The following is a 20,412-nucleotide window of genomic DNA, read 5'->3' as shown; positions in this document are numbered from 1 at the left end:
GATTGACTGATGAACTGGATTGTGTTGCTAATAGGGAGAAAATCTATGGATAAAAATTAAGAAAAACAAAGAAATTGAAGATGAGGAAGAGGAAGAGAATGGAACAGACAGAAGCAGTGGCTGGGCACAGTGCAGGTGAGTGAAACAGTTAAAATTATTCTGCTAGTTAAAGGTTAGACAGTCTCGACATACAATGTGTGAAACTTCTAACTTGTGACAAGGATTAGACATAAAAAAAGGGATAGTTGGGTTTGTCAATTACATAATATTCATTTACATGTCAACATGAGTAAAGAACAGCAAAATCTTGTTATCATGCAAACATTTAAATATAATGATCAATTTATTATGACAACGGGAAAATAAAGAGTCATAAATTCAAAAGAAACATTTAACATCGAGAGTAGCCCCTCCCTGAGACATGACATGTCAGGGGGACTGACTGAGCCTGATCTTTATCAGTTGCTGAGCTCTACAGAGCTACAGTCAAAGTTAATATGATTCAACATATAGCTGAAGAACAGGAAACAGTAATTGCCATTTTCAATTTTCCACACGGTAGAAATTTGACTGTGTGGTTCTTTCATGCCAACTATTACAATACCCATAACCATGGCTCCCACTCAGCAAATGGTACAAGAGACTACATCAGTGAGGAATGATTGAAAACAAAACAACAAAGTCCCCTCATAATGGTGACTGGATGAGCAAGAGGAAAAACTCTGTAGTCTTTGTCAGTTGAAGAGTGCTGTAAGTTGTTTTGACTGATTCTGAGTGCAATATGTAAATATATACACGATTCTGTCTCTATCAGTTAAGACCATCAAGTCGGATTCATTAGTTTCTGACATGACATAATGAAAAGCAGTATGTGACTGGTCAGTGTCACTGTACTTGTTGAGTCCTGTCACATGGCTGTTCATCTGTCTGTGATTTGTGATTTTAAATTTTAAAGGTTTAAAGCAGCTTACAACAGTTTATTCCCCTGCTGTTTTAAGTAATAATAATTCTGTTAAAACATAAACAGTCATCCAGCAGAATCAAAGCATCTTTTCCCTAAAAACAGTACCAGAGTAACCTATGTGACCCACAAGCCCAGGTCTTACCTATACCCAGTCGGCTGGGACTTGTCTCCCGGCTGCAGCCCTGGCTGCGGGGGATCCTGCTGCGCTTGTCAGCTGGCGTGGTGGAGGCTGATGCCGTGGCTCGTGGGACCCTGCCATAGCTGCTGTGGCCAAGCAGCTTGCCTGGGGAACTGGAGCGACTGCCGGCTGTTGAAGAGAGCACAAAAAAATACACCAACAAGTTTAACAAAGTTCGCAATTCAGAGTTGCAGAGATACGATCAGCAGAGCAGGGCAACCTTTAATAACATACTTGGACTTCAGTCAAATTTCTTAAGCCACCAAAACAAATATTGTATGGCACATTATGGGGTATCCTAACTTTACAGAGGTAAACCTATATTTGAGGGTCAATTAATAACTTTTTCGTGGCAGTAAAGAAATGAGTGTAAAATATAACTTTATAAAAAAAATCTAATTAGAGTCACTAAATAGACAAATTCAAATTACAGCCTTGACACACACAAGGAAAAGGGGCTGGATCTATATTCTAGCTAACTGTGCTGTGGGGAAGACATTTACTGTGGCCCATGTCACCAGTGGGAAAGGAGGCTGCAGTCAAAAAGTCTTCAATACTGCTTCTTTTCTTAGTTTTTGGCCATTTTTAGAATTTTGTTTAGGACATGGGAGAATGACAGGATTTTTGTCTATATGTAATAAATACAGTTGGTTTCCCAGAAATCCTTCCATAAGCTGTTGTCCATCACAAATGTTTCCCTCCAGAACTTCCTTGACCTCATGAAGTTGTCCATCAAGGTCATGGATTACTAGTTAGGAAAGGAGAATATTAAGACTTTTGGACAGCAGCCATATGATGCTTCACATTGAAAACCAATACAACAAAATGGCTGACAGCAGACACGTCCTATTACAAATTGTTTCTCAAACTATGGGGGGAAAAGTGTCCAGAAATAAAAACTTGAAGGCGATGAGTGTAACATGCAGCTTCTAGACAAAGTGAAAGAAACAAAAGTTTAAAATAAAAATGGGACAATGTGCGACACTCCTCTACGGGGTGAGGGATGTCTGGCTTGTGACTGGATGAGGCTGAGGCCTTACCACTGATGGGATTGGCTGATCTGGATCCTGGATTATGGAAGCAATAGGCAGAACAGGGTGGAGATTGAGAACAGTCAAAATGAGAGAGAAGAAGGTTATGTTTACTTAATTTACCAAGCATGCTCTCTAGACAGCTGTGAACATGTTAGGTACACACTGACCACTCAGAGATCTGAAGAATATATAGGGAAACTAAATACACACAGATACGTGTGCGCATGCACACACGCACGCGCGCGCGCACACACATTTAAAATACAAGCATGCATATTGCACATGGATGGAGGCACGTGTGAAAATACACATGATTTATGATAGATGTGAAACTAGTTCAGGGTGGAAACATTAGTTACACAAATTAAACAAAGCAAGGCATTTAGTATGATCTTAGAATGGATGCAGACAAAGATCATACATTAACATAAAAGCGATGGTTTGGTATGCAAACCTGACCATAATGAGAAAATGTGTGAGGTGTGTATACGTACGCTGGGACTGTGAGACCACCTTGGCTCGACTTCGCCCCCTGTTGTCTACCATGGAGGTGCTGGCTCCACCAACACTGCCGGAGCTTTGCCTCCTGGTACGAACACGACCTGGATAGGAGAGAGTGAGTGACAGAGACAGAGAATAAGTTACATGAATTTGGACAGAGATAGTGTGGAGGAAAGTCTGGGTAGACAAAATGAAGTACACCTGGACGAGGGGACAGAGGCCCTCTGAAAACATAGAGAGGAAAACAGACAAAGCAGGGTCCTTTATATATTGTGAATAATTCTCAGATTTTGTTTCAACCTGCAGCTGACACACTGACAACCCCAAACCACAAGCTCAGGATTAGCCAAAGGGTTTGTCTGGTCAGTTATGTTAGCACTAGCAAAGACATGAGACAAAGAAAACACATGGTAAGAAGCTTTTAAGTCCTGGTGTCATTTTCCACTTATGTGTCTTCATGGGCTGAAACAAATAATGAGAAATATTGGCATTGGGAACATTTTTGACCCTCATCTGGAAAAAGACACACAGCTTTATCTAGCTCTCTAAATCCTGCATTTGAAACACAACCTGTGAATGCAATTCAATATTCTAATATAATGACACCTTACACATGTTTCGCAATGAGCAGAAAAACATTTTCATTAGATTTGTAGATTTGAAGTTGTTAGCTATCCTAAATCAGCTACTGCTAGCTAAAAAGATAGTTGGGGCCATAAGCCAACGTGAGAGGTGCTAGCAAAGCTAAGACAAACACTCTTCTCCTAAATTTAAATCCATTCATCCATCCATGCATTCATTTTCTACTGCTTATCCATTTCCGGGTTGTGGGGGGAGATGGAGCCAATCCCAGCCCACACTGGGTGTGGGCAGGGTACACCCTGGACAGGTTGCCAGTCCATCACAGGGCCAACACAGAGACAGACAGAGACACACAACCACTCACACTCAGACCTACGGTCAATTTAGAGTCACCAATTAACCCAAACATACATGTCTTTGGAGGAAACCCACGCAGGTACGGGGAGAACATGCAAACTCCACAGAGAAAAGAAGTGAACCTGCAACCTTCTTGTTGTGAGGCAACAGCGCTAACATCTACACTGCTGTGCTGCCCTAATTTAAATAAGTACTTAGTGTAAAGTGAATAACACTGTTAGTCTAACATGACAAGGTTTCGCAATATTAAACATGTATGTAGTGGGTCAGAAGTTGCTTTGGGGCACAAGCAGCTTCATTATTGTAACATTGCACAACCCAAGACTTGATTATATGAACCAAAGAATACTTAAAATATCTTTAATTTTACCTGTGGAGCATTTTTATATATTAACAGACAATAATGATCTGTTTCTCTCTCACAAACACGCACACTCTTGACACAAATTATTTCCTCAATCTCTCTTTTCTACAGTCCTGTTAAAAATGTGTGTTGTAATAAAAGGCGGGCAGCAATAAGCCATTGCAGGATTCCTTGATAAATTTGGGGCAAAATCCACGACAACTGGTGCATCTGTTGAAGCTGTTCACACAATATGCCAAGAATAGTGGCACGCTGACAGTGACACTGATAACAGGAATGGCACTCCAAGCTAAAAACAAAATTACCCTTGAGTTACAGAAGATGTGTTGCTCTTTGGTTACACTAGGCTGAGTGATATTGTAAAATAGATTAGATGGAAACTATTACCCTATTACATGCCTTAACCTGATGTCTGACTTTATCACTGTGTAAGGAACAGAACTGATGGTCACAGTTGTTGGGTTACATTCAGACAATAAGATTCATGCAGACAGTCCATGCAGAGTTCCACATAATTAACGACCACTTTGGGGTGGGTAAAGAGAAGGAAGGAGGGGCACAAATGAAGAGTAAAGGATGTAAGTGTGTAGCCTGTGACAGCTGACAAAAAGACACACTCATACGTTTTCTATTTCTTGCGTTCACAAACATACACACAATTCTTACCATCACTTTTACTGGGAGCGCCATCTTTTGGGGATTTAAGAAAGGCAGTGCAGCAGCGAGTGAAAGGAGAGGTATAGAGGAAGAAATTAGTAACAATTGAAGCAGGAGCGTGAGTGGGTAAGCAAGTGGCTTCTTCATCATTATTAATGGCTGTGATTGAGCCCTAGTGACTCATTTGAGAAAAAGGGATAGAGAAGTTTCCACACAAGAAAAAAAGATTATTTTTTTCTTTTCTCCTTCCCCTTGGCTTAAGATGACAGTGAAAATATCCTTAAAAAGTATCAGGGGTTTTAATCACACTGGGGGTGATGGGGTATTCAGCCTCATCACATCCATTTGTCAGAGGTGTCAGTGCAGGATCTAAACTGTTCCTGCTGAAAGAGCAGTCTAATGACAAAATGAGTTGTCATTAATAATCCGAGCCAGCTCCATAAAAGCCAGTCACTACAAGAGAAAACGTTGTAATGCTTCGTGAAAAAGTGGGATATTGAAGACGAGTCACCAGAGTGAGAATTTTTTTTTTTTTTTTTTTTTTTTTTAAATCAAGGAATGCAACATGACATTTTCCTACACAAAGTAAAAGTTAGAAAAACTGTAGCTGAATTATTCACAGGTTTTTTTAACATCGTCCTTGATTTATTTGCATCGACCCTTTGACCAATGTGCAAGCGCTTTTTGAGGTGCATTTTTATGCATTTCCAGTTGCAATCCAGATGCTTGTTTACGTGGGAGGTGACTAATGGTTTACCTAATGAGGCGTAGGACCCGGGGGGAAGAGCAGCCGCAGAGCTGAATGGTGAGGATGCAGGGACAGTGGACAGACGTGACTTCGCATTGGAGGCAGCATTTACATCAATATCACTACGGGATCGTTGGAGCGAACTAGGCGTGGAAGGCATCCTGGTGCTCACCAGCTTACCTAGAACAGTGCAGAGACGGGAGGCAAATGGTCAAAACTGAAGCTGTTTATTTTTAAAACCTAAAAATTTATATCAAAAGTTGTAATACTGTGCACAAGCTCTAGACACCAAGATATATAGATCAATACCACAATACAAGCAAAGCTGAAGAGAGTTTAGTGTCTTTAAAGTTCAACATCTTGCCCAAGAGCATATAGGAAAATGGCCCTACTTCTTTAGATTTTTTAGCTCAGTGAATATTTCCCTAGGAAGCAGGTTATGCATTTGGAGGCATGGCTACTGTGTGACCTGCAGTCTGTACCACACAATCAGGATAGAGTACAGAGCAGGTCAGATCCAGCCCTCACTACTTCTTCTCCTCCAAATGTGTTTTCTTCCAATTAAAAAAAAAACAAACAAACAAACAAGTGGGCTGAGATCCAAATGGTATATTGAACGTTTCAAAATGGAAATTTATAAATGTCAGGGTGGATTGACTCTTGCACACAGATAAGGTCATAAAGTTGCTTCTCCAGGGCAAGAGGAACAAGTTTGATCTGTATTTGTATTTACTGCACAGCTGAAATATGATTGGCTGATCATACTAAATTACATGAATAAGCAGGTGTTGGGCTGTGTTTGGAGAGCATCGATCACATATATACTGTACCTTTTGAATGCCATTTGCTCATGAGGTCAAATTTACACAGTGGATAAAATGTAAGACTTAGACTTGCTTGTTTCTTACACCACACAAACAGATAGTAGAGGAAAAAAACTAAAAAATCTTACTCCTCGTTATGCTCCCTCCAATCACACTCTTCACAGACAACGGCCGGCTAAAAAAAAAAAACAACAAAAAAAAAACATAAGGAAACTGTTTTTAAACGTTATGAGCATCAGAAAAAAAAATACAGGCAGTATATTTATGAATCAGAACAATTAATTTAGTATTATTTATGTAAAATATATGCAGAGATTGTGCTGCCCACCACATTAAAGAATAATGATAAAGATTATTCTTGTGTTTTGTGTTTTTCTTTACAGCTCAGTGTGTAGAATAACGTGTTACCTGTATAGAAATCATCAGCATCACACTCAAAACTATTCTCACAGGGAAAAAAAAAATGTGAAAAATATAATAAAGATGACCTCATCCAAATAAACACAAACACACCCCCCACACACATATATTCACACACAGGCACAGACATGCATGCACACACAGCTATAGCCCTGATAAATGGACAATGAGGTCATCAACCAACATACTCCATGGGGATCTATAAACTGATCATTATAATCCTTGAGAGTGTGTGTGGGTGTGTCTGAGAGCACACTGCTGTCTGCTGTCCATCTGACAATAATTACCACATCAATAAGATGGATGCATTAGTGGTTTCCTCCAATCAATTACAGCAGATAAATGTGCAAAAGAAAAGGTAAGGGATGGAAACAGACACAGAGAGAGGAGGCAGAATAAAGGAGGACAGTAAATATAGAAGATGAAGAACAGTGATGGGAATCTTAACTATACCAGAGGGACATCACGGTTCTTACTTAAGACTCTCCTGGGAAGACGATGAAGAGCGGTCAGACTGGGGTAGTGACACAATGCTGTCGGAGCTCTTCAGGTGGGACTGCAGGGCCTTCTGATAGGTGGACTCCAGTGCCTGGAACAGATGCTCTGCCTCCCGGCTATAGTGCCCATGGAAACCCCAATAGCATCTACAGGTAAAATGAAGCAGAGGATGAGATGTTGATCATCTTCCTTAGACAAGTAAAGAAGAGCTTGATATTATTAAAAAACAAAAACATAAATAACTTCATGGGCTTACTTTCTAGCGATGGATCTGGCTTCAGAGTCTGCATCGTGAATGCCTTTTTTGATGGTCTCAGTCAGAACAGCCACATGTCTGGGATAGTAAGGGAACATGGTAAGGAGGACTCCAACTGCCTCACACCAGGATAAAACCACAAAGAACTGACTGACTAGATGACCTCTGCAATTATAAAATGCTATTTCTTCCCTCCTCCTTCCAGTTTTATTCCTCTGGTGGTACACAGACAGTGTGGCCACTCCCAAGATATCCCACGTGCTTTTTGAAGAGTCTGCTCTGGTTGCCATGGTTACAGAGATGGGGAAGTTGTGTTAGCATTTGAAGTGTTGTCGGGTACGGGTGTTTTAGCACTCATCAGTATAATGGGCCTCATCAGAGACGCATGAAGCAAATGCTCTGGTAACTCAAATGTTAACAAACTCAAATGTCATCCTGGGAGAGGGGGAAGAGTAGCAGCTTTTTCATAAGTATATGGAGAAATGCTTACACAATTTGCAAAGTACTTCGGTAACTTACGCGGAAACAGTAGATTTAATTTTTTACTTAGCTTACCTTTCCAGTGTATTTGTGTGCCACTCTTGTAACATCAAGTCTAGGAATTCATAACAGCGCCTGGAAAAGAGACATAGTTAAACAGATTTTAAATTAATACCAATGCAATGACATAGAACACTTAAAGGTCATATATTGTATAAAATGAGATGTTCATGTCTTCTTCGATTATAAATGTGGTCTAGGTTATATATACATATAGCATGCCGTTTAGGAAATTAATGGGTATATTGAATAAAACTTGTCATCAGAGTAATACCCATCTGAATTCCCTGGTTTTGCTAAATCTTATTACAAAGTAGCCTACTTGATAAAGGGAAAAAAAAAAAAAAAAAAAAAGGACAACAACGTAGCATACATCCAATGTGGCTCATAATAATAATAATAATAATAATATTGATGCATTGCAGGCATGTTTCTCGGAAAGTTAGCCTGATACGCAGAAACTGCCTGGCCTGAGAGGTGTGTGTATATATTAATATATACACACACATTATCGCAGCCTGTATTCAGAAACAGCTAAAGTATCCCAAGATTCATAATGGTTAAAACAAGCCGTCAGGACTTCTGTAACATTAGCAATAACAATAGCGATGGAACCACTTGGAACCAATTTTCAAACTTGCAGGATTTGCTTGTCTTCGTGCTTACCTGAAATCTGCAAAAAAAAAAAAAAGGTTCACTCATAAAATGGTCAGCAAATCATCTGAAAGACGTAAATCCTGTCTTAATTGCTCTCTTACCTGTTTGTGAAGCTTTGCAAAGAAGCCTCAGAGAGATTTAAAACTACACTAAATTTTTGGAATTTAAAGGCACAAATATATCTTCTTATGCATATAAACAGTTCAATGTAAAACACAGAAGTTAAAATAAATGACTCTTAATATATACACACAGTAACTGAGATGGGTTATGAAGAGCTGGACAATCAATAGATGTTCGGTAACAGGTTCTTCTTACCGTCTTACTGCTACTGATTTGGAGGTGCAGTTACTGGTTATGATAGGGATGAGACGAGGGTAGTGTGTGTGCTGGATGGGAGAGACACAATGTGTTATTTTATTTCTTGTTATGATAATTTCAGTTTTCTCTCATACTATATAAAGACACAGTGTTCTCTCCCCCCTCCCCTACTTGTCCTACCCTGAGGATGAGGCGGATGGCAGCCATCCCAGATGTGGCCATGACTTTGGCGCTGTTGGGCACAAGGTTCAGCAGTATGGGCATGACACTCTCTGCTCCGTGGTCAAACTTGTGACCCAGAATTGATGACAAATGTCTGATGGGCCATAAAAAGTAAAAGTAAAATATTCTACAATAAATTGAAATTAGAAATTATATGTTCCCAGTGACATGCTTATTCTGATGAAACATGTTTCAACATATAAGTGGCAAGTGTCTAAAGTATTCGACATCCATCACATAAAATATACACATCTATGTAAGGCTTTCTATTTTAACTTAGACATAAAATGGAAATAAAATCTTTTAATGAGTATTAAGTAAGAAATGGGACTTCTGGACCTTTAGAGAAAAGAGAGAAGAAAGACTAAATGGAAATATTTACTTCACTACTCAGAAATCAATAGACTTTCCATATGTTATCTGTGTGTAGTGTATTGAAAGATAAACATCCATCTATTCATCAAGCCACTGCTCTTTTGGTGCCTCTACTCTGTTCCACCTTATCAGGGTTGGATTAAAGTTTGGATGACAGATGCTTTTAGGGTTGGACGCACGCTGCTCGTTACATATCCAAGCACAGCTCATTTTCGTTTGCTTAATTGGGTCGAAAGAAAATGCTTAATGATGATATTTTCCTGGTGTAGCCTCATTAGTTAGCAATGTCAGTTAATGTCAGCGCTGCCAATCATGATGGTGATGAAACTGATGATCACCATTTTATCTCAGTTATTCACCATATTGTCTAGTGTGCAAGGCTGTAAAAGGATGTCTTAAACCTGGTCGGTCTCAGTCTCAAGTTTCAGTGGAACATAATGTTATTCTTCTTAATTGATGGTCCTATTTTGAGAAAAATAGGCCATAATTATGAATTAGGATGTGGCTACCATGTGATTGATGGATTGAGGAGTATGATTTGTCAAGTCAGGTTAATGTACTTGTCAACATGTATGCAAAATATACAGAGAAGCTTTTATTTTTCCCCCTTTCAGCCTGGCCTGTAGAATGTACAACAAAACCAAACAACACCAGACAAAAGACATTTTTTTAAACATATAGATTAAATTATATCATATTATATCTTGATTTAACATTACAATTTAAATTCATTCATTCATTCATCTTCAACTGCTATTTCCGGGTCTCTGGGAGTGCAATTTATATTAATATTTGTATTTGAGGAAACAAGATGGCCAAGCCATAATTTATAAATGTCAGAATTGGAAGATGTTGGGAAAAGCTGATTGAACATCCTGAAACTTTGTACAAATTGTGGAAACTTACATTTTTCTGACAAATTATTATTGTCTGTGAAGGAAATGGTATTTATTGGGTAGTTCTAATGTATGAGAAAAACTAAAGTTAGTATACGATAAAATTAAACCTGATCTGTGTGGATGGTATATCTTTCTAACCTCAGGACCTTACCCCAGTGTGATGCAGGCCTCACGAACAACCTGAGAGCGCAAGTCTTTAGCTGAAAGCTTAAGGGGAGCCTCCAGCAGACGCAGCTGCTGTGAGAAACCCTCATATTCAGTGGCTCCAGCCAACAAAAGTGAACGCACCTTCTTCAGCTGCAGAGAAAACCAAAGAGAAAGTGAGACAAAGGTTTTTATATACCATATTCTGAACTGTGCCCTATGTACTACTCATGCATGCATGTGGACAACTACAAACTTTGTTTCTTACCGCTACCACTCGATGCTCCCAGTCATGCTTGTCATCAGACAAAACTTCTCTGATCTTGGTCAGCTGGTCCTCTAGCTCTCTGTTAGAGTAGATCTGGACACAGGGAGATAAAGCATTAGCAGAAATATCATTAGGTGTCAAGTAACCCTCATTCTGTCGCCCCCACTCTTGACATATTTACACTTATTTTCACACAGATAGGGCTAAATTTCACCATCCATACCATTGGTGCCACCGCATCAATCTTTGAGCTAAATGCTAACATCAGAATGCTACTTTTTATATTCATCATTTTAGTTAAAATCATTGGCTGAAAAACATCAAAAATACACATCACCCTTGCAGTTACAGTTGATGAACATTCGCAAGTCAGCATTATTATCCCTTACGATCATAAATATCTGGGGTCAATATACCTGGACTGTGGGCACATCTTCAAAGGCTTTGATGAAATCATCCTCATCAACAGCACCCGCTCCTGCTTCTTTACCTTTGAGAAAAATAAGACAGGGATTCAAAATGATTCCACATGATTTCCTCAGCCAAACATTCACCTTTACTTGCAGTTAAAGCAGTAATAGCCAGAGTGTATCTAAATCAGTCACCAAACATTTTATCAAGAACAGTCATGAAAGAGTCTCAGTGGACAGCTTCTGGTGGATCTGGTGGATCCACAATATGACGAGCTGAAGCTATTTTTAGAGCAAAGGAAGAAACTACCAAGTTCTTTCCTTCCTTCCTGCTTCTAACAAAATGCATGCCGAGTGTAGTTTAAGGCCAGCAGTTTCTTAGTACACCATAAGCATCCCTCACCTGAGGCCTTGGCTGTGGTGGCTGAGCTGGGTCTTCTCACAGAGCTCATTACAGTCCTCCTGCCACTGGGGGGTGCTTTTGAGGATGATGAGGAGGAGGACCGGCCTCCATCCATGGAGTCCTCATCCTCAAAGTTCTTATCTGCAACAACGTGAATAGAAAAATATTAACTGGCTCTTCAGGATACCACTACAGGTAAATACTTTTTTTTTTGATCACTGCATGTGATTCATTTCCTATTTGGATCAATAAATCATTACTGACTCATCTAGAGAGTGATTGCTCCACTCTGAGGTCAGTGTCCTTCCTGGGTAGTGTTAGGTCACATATGTATATGTATCAGTATCAGTCTCCTTTCATTAATCTGAGTCATTTCTGTATGTGCGACGTCAATCTGACAGGTAGTGTGCATGTATCCACTCAGGCTCTATCTATCCATCCATCTGATTTTAATCTGGTTTGACATCCATGCATGGATACACAGCCCCCTGTGACCTGCCCAACGTGACTCTTCACACAAAGGATTAGCCCAGGGCTGGTGTGATGGGATAGGTATTTGATGCCAGCTGAGTCACATTGGCAATAGCAATATTTGTATCTTAAAGCGCTTTCAATTTATGTGGACATCTGTTCCTTTAATGGTGTTGATTTGAAAACAACTAATTTATCCATTTATCACAATGTCTGGTTAAAAGACTCATATGGATTGGAAATTAAATCTAGCCCCTTTTAGTAACATGTAAACAGAGCTCTCATTAACACAGCAAGAAAATAATAATTATAAGGCAGGCAGGCAGGCAGACAGACAGACAGACACACACACACACACACACCTGAATGTCCCTGCTGCCAAGACATTTACCATGACACTGCATCTTTGTTCTTAAAACACAGAAACAGTGGAGGAGCTAAAGAGAAAGCAACAGGTTGAGAGGATGCGGTGAAGAGCTAAAACACAAACATGTAGAAAAAAGACAACAGACAGACCACCAAGAAAGAGAGGAAGCGACAGTGTATGGAGAGGGTAAGAGCAGGAAAAAAGACATCATTCTTACGAGCGCAGATTTTCTTGCACACCAGCTTCCTCAGCATCCCTCTGCTCCACCCTTTAACACGCTCTATCTGTTACACCAGGCATCTCTGTCCACAGGGTGTGTATATCTAGGTGCGTGTCTGTTGTTCTGCCTGCGGCTCTGTTGCATGCTGAGCTTAGACAAAGTGGCAGACTAACCGCCCCCTTGAGCTCAGTTGTGTGTGTGCGTGTGCACATGTGCGTGTGGACGTACAAATGAGTGTGTCACACTGCATCATGATGCTGTTGGTGTGTAGTGACTTTTGTGTTGAAAGGAGGGAGGGGTCTATTGTTGTGCGATGAGTTTTTTTGTGCTCTCGGAATACACACACTTATACAACATTAACAGCAAGAGAATGTTAGCACTCTCTCAGCATTAAACATTAATAATTACAAACAAACTGACCAAAAACAATTGGATTTATTCACGGTATATGACTGATGTCATGCACACGTCAATATTTAATATTTCATGAGTTTCTGCCACTGAGGATCAAAAATATTGCATAATTTTAAATAGACAATCGGATAATTATACCTCTCATTATCTTTAGCTGTTGTTTTGTATCATTACAGCCCAAAACTGAGTTACAAAACCAAAGACAAAATTTATTTCAATAAGAACAATTGAATAGGTGCTTTAACAACTTGCTAATTATACAGCCCCTCACTTGCAATAGTGGGTTAAAGGGTTGGTCTATTATTGTTGGGAAGGTTGAACAAATGTCAGCTGCTGCTGGCCATTTCGATTGAAAACCAGAAGAAACCACATTTTGAGGAGAAGGTGGAGCTAAAGAGGAGTGAGGGCTAGATCTGGCCTGCTCTGTACTCTATCCTGATTGTGTAGTACACTCTGTCAATAACACAGTGGCCACGCAACTTAATGCATTTTCTGCACTGTGGTCTATATTCCTCTAATTGGGGTCATAATTGAAAAAAATATACCACATGGTCTTTTAAAGAAGACTTCAAACAAGAGACTGAGAGCATAAACCGTTGAGGAAAATGTTTACTGAGCTCATAAATCAAGTGAGAACACCCTGATAAGACAGTTCGACAATTGGTTTTACCTTTCAGACCAAAAATAGACCATAAAGCTCCAGATTTCCCGCCTAATATTGTTTCTTACTGGGAAAAAAAAAAGATTTTGCAATGTCCCAGTGACAAATTCAAGCCTTTAAAACTTTAAAATAGAAATTCACAAACCAGTAAGTGAGGTCATTGGGTGTTGCCACTTGTGGGACCCACTAAAATTCCTTATCTCACTTCATGTCCAGCTTTTGTTTTCAGAAGAATAGCGTTCAATCATAGTTGCAATCAGTGTGATAGCCCTATTGCATCTCTAGCGACCCCCCCGCCGCCGCTGCTGCTTCAATGGCCTTTTTGAGAACATAAACATACCCCAAAACTTGTGAAATTCGGACAGCATGTCAGGACTGTGTGAAATTTCAATATTTAATTGGTTGTAAAAACGTACATCAAACAACAACTCCAAAGTGCCACTGAATAAATCAATTTTTAGATTTTTTGCTGATTTTGGCAATATCCAGGCATCAAACTTTAACAAAGTCCTCCTACAGTTTTCAACCAAATGACTTCATATTCGCTATGATGATGTAAAATCCTCAAGATCTTTTTAATTATGCATGCTTGGCGTTGCACATTTTGAGGCTTCGCCATAAAAAATGAAGTCTTCATAACTCCGGCAACCACAGTCCAATCAGGTTTAAATTCACCAGACATGATCAGAGTGCAGAGTCCCGCCCTGAACACCTTTCTGTGTCAATAACGAGTCACACAAAGAGCGCCACCTCCTGGATGCAGGAGGTCAGCCTCATTGCACAAAAATCCAATTTGTATGACATTTACAGGATGTGTTTTCTACACTGTACACTTCCACATGATGCAAAACTGATGGATTTTCTCTGGCACAACATAGTAGACACGCACACAGGCCACTCATAATAAAACAGTTCAAGTTTTAATGTGTTTGCGAGGGGGCAAGTCCAGGGGCCTCCAATTAGCGCAGATGTACAAGGGCCCGTTCATCACTGCTTGCTTGAGACTTGCAGATCCATGTAATTTTATATAGAGATGGGAGGGGTGACAAGTTGCGGCTTTATTCAAAACAATTTCAGCTGATACTAGTATATTTGGGCTTTTTGTGTGTTTGTTTCGACAGAAAAAAATATTTCAGGTCTATATTTGGGGCGTTTAGCTTATTTTCTTGCCCAGTACACATCTGGTTCCTTGGCTCAAGTCTGGCTCACAAACAACTTCAGATCAGATGCCATTTTCACATTTGGACTGATTGTGGCACTCATACTAAAAAACTTCCCACTGTCACCTTATATCAGAGGACAGGAGCCATAATCTACCCAGATGTGGAAGTAAATGGACCAGAATGCTATTTTTGAATTAGGTATTAACTAAAACAACATGGAATTGATTGATTGTTTTAATTCATATGTGCATTAAAGGAAAGGTCCACAGTAGTACATTGCCGCATTCGAAACAGTCAACATTATTATAAAATGCATGCAAGTGCATTATAAACAAGAATGTAACTATGCCAAAGGTGTTTTCACAACAGCCCGGCAGTTTGCCACACAGTCTCCATCAATGAGGATGCCTGGTTCAAAAAAATCCCTTTACATCTGTAACTGACTACTTCTTATGATTTACATAAGCCAAAGGCCAGGGCTCATTACAAGCCTATTGTGATCAACCAGCTGACAAGACCAATTCCATTTTTAAGACTGTATGCTGTAATAATCGTAAAGAATGTGTCTTACTTATACTCACACTATGTCCGAATTTAAGGGTGAGCTTTGCCTCCTCCTCCATTTTGTTTGAGGCAAACTATAAAAAGGAAAAAAAATGAGACCTCACAAGATGTATGGGCTCATCCTACCTGATCCCCTCCTCTACATTACGCCAAATAACATCTTAACAGCAATCATGGTGCTCTGCCATATTCAAGAAAGCATTGATCACATCTGTCAGAGCGGCTCCTTTGCCTAGGCGGACACAAATGTTGAGGTGATGTATCTGTGTGTCAGGGGAGCAATTAGAGTAGCAGGCAACATGCAATAAACTGTTACACACAGTGACACACAAACACACAAAAAACATTAACGCACAGAGATGACTTTCTGCTGCGGCCTGAAAAGGGTCATTAGTACTTTGCAATGGTACAGCAAATTGTGACAGTAGCAAAGATCCAATGGGCCTCTAACATCACTGCCTCTGTGTAGAGGTCTAATCATTTATAACAAGTGAAGCCAGCTGCTTATTATGTCCCAGCTGTAGCCTATCACACACATCTTTGTAAAATTCTTATGTACAATGCAATACAATGCACAAACCCACCAAAGCAGTAATAAATGGAATGCAATGCAAATGGAAATGGATGATATATAACCATTTAAAAGTATCATTAGTATTCCTCTCTCTGCATGTTTAGAGAGTTTGGTATCGAGTCATTTACCTGTCAGTGATAAGACCAACTCCGTATCGGCTAACATAACTAGCTGCTGTGTTATGTTGTCAGAGAATGACAAGGAAAGACATGGGAAGCAGATGCAAAGTGATTGTGAGGAGTAGACTGCCTACATCAAGAACAGCAAAATCAGTTTTACTAGCATTAAGAAGTGTGGAAAATATCACCTCAAAAGTTCAGCCAGTTATTTGAGCACAAAAAACCCACATGCATGGTGAGGTTTGACTTATGAGTCAAGGATGTGATAGCTTTTATGACCATAAGGTGACAGGATTTGCTTTGAACTGAAAGGCACCAAAATATTGAAGTGCTCTGCGTTGCAGAGGCTGCATTGGCATTAGCAGAGTCATCAGTAATCTGCCTCCCAACCACAGATTTCTATAATAAGAGAGGATTTTCTCTCCCCTCGCTCCACAAAAGAATAAAAGCCTAAGGCTTAAGGGATTAAGAGAAAGTTATGGAAAGTTTGGTTCTCAGAACAGTTAACTAATAATGGCTGACAGAAAGAAATGAAACAGAGGAGGCCGGGGGGGGGGGGTACTCTAACCTCTCACTTCCCTTTGGCTTTCCATACTCCCAATCTCTCAGCTTTTCTGGAGTCTGAGGTGCTTTTTTTGTGTTGTTTCTTTCTTCTTGTCACTCGCAGTGCTTTACAGAAGTCTTGTCTCCCATTTCCCATGGAACTCAGGGAAATCTAAAGCAGTTCCCATCATCCTCACATAGTCCATGCTTTAGCCGGGACCATATGGCATTATATAAGCGACATACGACTGCTGATCAGCGTTATGTCATAATAGAGATGCCTTGTTTCACTGTAGAACCACAGACAGCCTGCCAGCAGGGCAGAAGGCACAGTGAGTAGGTCCTGCCACTTAGGGCCTGGCATCCAAAACAATAACAAAAGATGCCATTGGGTGTTTTGCAATGTAACATGGGAACACAGGGTTTGCTGTCTTAGCCACCTTTACCATCATCTTCTCTTATTTTGATTTCTTCTGTGTCAGAGGCTCCAATCTCAGACACTTTCCAGTAGACACAGGACTGCTCAGTGTTTGAGAGCTGAGCATGTCAATATTTGCCGTATTGTTTTCTCTGATAATTAAAAAAAACAACAACAAAAAAACTGAGATACTTCATCCAGTTAAAACTGTCAATGTTGACGTGTGACCAAATGAAACAAACCATTACTGTGATTAAAATACCAGATTTGTCTGGTCTTAGGACTGATTATTCAACAAATGTACAACATAGCTTTAGTTGTTTTTAGACATTATCACATGAAACCTTCCCTTTAGCAATTTAACTCTGAACCAATCTCAAAAAATACAAATTTAGTTCGCTCATCTGGATCGGAAAACACTGACTGACCTGCTTTAACTGATGCAACTGAAGCCTCAAAAAATCTATTCAATTAAAAGTCAAACTATATGCTTAGCTTGAAGAAACAGAGCGAGACAAAGAGGAAGAGACAGAAACAGAGAGACAGCAAAACAATGTGAGACACAGGGAGAGTGGCAACTGTCACAGAAGCTGTACAGCAAGACGGGTGGTACTTTAGCTACTTTGCTGTTAGTTCCTGAGTGGAAAGATAACAACAAAGGGAGCAAAAATAACCCACAGGGTCTGAGGTATCACTGACAAGCTTTTGTGTCACTTCATCTACAGCTAAACAGATGTAAACCAGCTGTGTACATTTGCAGTAAAAACAACCTCAGTTGATTCTTGCTAAAACTAGACTAATTACTGGAAGCAGCTGCTGTGTCCACATTGCTTGCTCTGTTGTTCTTGTTCTGCTCAACAGTAAAATCAAAAGACTACAAAAAAACAGGAAAAGCATTCATCTTCAAGTGCTTATCTGTTTCCAGGTTGCTGGAGCCAATCCCTGCTCACACTGGGTGATGGCAGGTTATACCCTGGACAGATCGCCAGTCCATTACAGGGCCAACACACAGAGACAGACAGAGACCAACAACCATTCACACTCAGACTTACAAACATGCATGTCTTTGGAAGGTGTGAAGAAGCCGGAGTACCCAAAGAAAACCCATGCAAGCACAGGTGAAAATGCAAACTCTGCACAAAAATGCCCCAGTCCTGGAAACCTAACCTGCAACCTTCTTATGGTGGGGCAACAACACTAGCCAATATGCCACCGAACTGCCACAGGAAAAGCAGCAGATCTGTATACATGTACATTTCCGATAAGAAATCACTTCAATAATAACTGATTGTATAAACTCTTAGTCAATCTGCAGACAATGGTCACTGACAGTTAAAAGCTCTCCATGTACAGTCACATATCACAGTCAGTTTGCTTATGAAAAAAATTACAGGGTGTTTTCTAATGTTATGACAGAAAACATTATTCAGTGTTGGGTGAGCACAAACAAGAGCAGGAACATTAGTTGCCTGTCTAGCTAAGTCTTTTTTTAACAATTAACTGAAGAAATATAAATTAGTGGCTCATAATGAGGCTTCAGCTATCTCCACTATGCTCATTTATGTAGTTCATGTGAATTTACACTGTTGTAACAAGGCTGAGTCTGTGCTACCATTTGTGATTCTTCAATTTATCTCTCACTTATGCTGCATTTGGCGAGGGTGTGGTACATGCTAGACAGGTGGACCGCAAGCTTCACATAGAAAGGTCCCAGACCTTTCTGCAGTAAGGATACACCATGTTGCCCACTTTTTGGTCACTCACCCACTCATCTTCTAACACTTTTCTGGGTTGCGGGGGTGTAGGAGCCAATCGCAGCCAACCCTGCGAGGTACACCATGGACAGGTTGCCAGTCCATCACATTGAAACAGGCAGAGAATGACAACCATTCATATTCATGTCTTTGAACTGTGGAAGAAAACCGGAGTACCCGGAGGAAACCCACGCAGGTACGGGGAGAATATGCACACTTGATTCTAAGTCCCTGAATCAAACCCACGACCTTCTTGCTCAGACACAACAGTGCTTACCACACTCTACCACCGTGCTGCCCCCACTTTGGGGTACAGTGTAATAAAATGTAGATATACTCATTTGTCTGTTCATGCCCTGGAACCCCAGTCACCTTTATAAAATCATTTAACAGCAGAGGACTAACCTGTATTTATCACTCACCAAAGAACACATGATGTGGGAAGAAGTAATTGAGCATCTGCCTTAATAACATTAAATGTAAAACAAGGCAGCCTTGTACTCAAAACAGTTCATGTATTGTTTTCTGACCAGAGAGGGAGAGAAAGATTTGATGACAAGCTAATGTATCCATCACAGACGTCAAATCATTTTGAGTGTTAACCTAACCTAACTGTGGGGTACAGTCTGTGGCCATGCTCACTAATGCATTCTCTGTTTTATGGTTTATTTTACGTAAAATTTTACCATTACAAAAAGAAAATGAAGATCATGTTGTACTGAAGATGTAAATTAGAAACTGAGACCATAAACTTATTAGGAAAACATTCACTATAGGAGCCGTCCAAACTAACACTAACCCTGTTGATGTCAATACAATCTGACTTCTTTTTTATAAACAATGGAGTTACCCTCTGATGGCCATTAGATTTAGATTGAAGGCTCTTGAGAATTGGCTTTACCATTCAGACCTACAGTCTGATTTCAAGGAAAACGGACCGCAAAGCTCCAGCTCCCTCTTCTAAATAGGGTTTGGGTTTTAGGGTTCTTGGTTTCAAGAAAAACAAAGCTGAAATATCCCAATTACAAATGCAAGACTTCAAAAGAGGGTTGAAAAGTGGTTTGTCCCATTGCCTCATAGCAAAAGGGTTCTGGGTTCAATTCCCCAGTTTGCTTCCTCTGGGGACTATGACTTCCACCCACAGTCCAAAATTATGGCAGTTTAGGAGGTGACTCCAAACTGCCCAAGAGGCAGAGTATGAGCTTGAATGCCTGTTTGTCTCTGTATGTCAGCCCTGTAGTACACTGCTGCCCTCACCCAGTGTCAGCTGGAATTGGTTTCAGCCCCTACCCGCGGCACTGACGAGTAATCTGTAAAGATAATTCAATAGTTAATTCATTCAAGTATTCAGTCATGGTTGTGATCAATTCATTTTTCATTCTTTCCTTTTCCTCTGTCTGAATGTTCTGTAGAATTATTCAGCAAACAGCCCTAAATAGTGCATTATCATTTTGAAAAAAGCCACCAGGATACTGTGCTGCATTCATTTTCTATGGATGTGGGAACATTAAACAGTGAACCA

At 40.1% G+C, this 20,412-nt stretch overlaps 1 protein-coding gene across 7 annotated transcripts in view; it reads right to left on the bottom strand.

Annotated features, from left to right (window-relative positions):
- The window catches only part of clasp1a (cytoplasmic linker associated protein 1a), a 74,004-nt gene that overhangs the window by 16,897 nt on the left and 36,695 nt on the right, over window positions 1-20,412 (bottom strand). For all 7 annotated transcript variants that reach the window (XM_029529736.1, XM_029529737.1, XM_029529738.1 and 4 more), the window contains exons 9-21: window positions 11,623-11,763; window positions 11,226-11,299; window positions 10,810-10,902; window positions 10,549-10,694; window positions 9,082-9,217; window positions 8,899-8,969; window positions 7,939-7,998; window positions 7,384-7,461; window positions 7,106-7,273; window positions 6,338-6,384; window positions 5,395-5,565; window positions 2,671-2,778; window positions 1,107-1,271 (exon numbers count right to left, since the gene is read on the bottom strand). In XM_029529736.1, coding sequence (XP_029385596.1) covers window positions 1,107-1,271; window positions 2,671-2,778; window positions 5,395-5,565; window positions 6,338-6,384; window positions 7,106-7,273; window positions 7,384-7,461; window positions 7,939-7,998; window positions 8,899-8,969; window positions 9,082-9,217; window positions 10,549-10,694; window positions 10,810-10,902; window positions 11,226-11,299; window positions 11,623-11,763 — 1,458 coding nt within the window. The remainder of the gene's footprint in view (window positions 1-1,106; window positions 1,272-2,670; window positions 2,779-5,394; window positions 5,566-6,337; window positions 6,385-7,105; window positions 7,274-7,383; window positions 7,462-7,938; window positions 7,999-8,898; window positions 8,970-9,081; window positions 9,218-10,548; window positions 10,695-10,809; window positions 10,903-11,225; window positions 11,300-11,622; window positions 11,764-20,412) is intronic.

This window comes from Echeneis naucrates, chromosome 21 (genome assembly GCF_900963305.1).
Source record: "Echeneis naucrates chromosome 21, fEcheNa1.1, whole genome shotgun sequence".
Classification (NCBI taxonomy): Eukaryota; Metazoa; Chordata; class Actinopteri; order Carangiformes; family Echeneidae; genus Echeneis; species Echeneis naucrates.
This window is presented reverse-complemented; position numbering and strand designations above follow the sequence as displayed.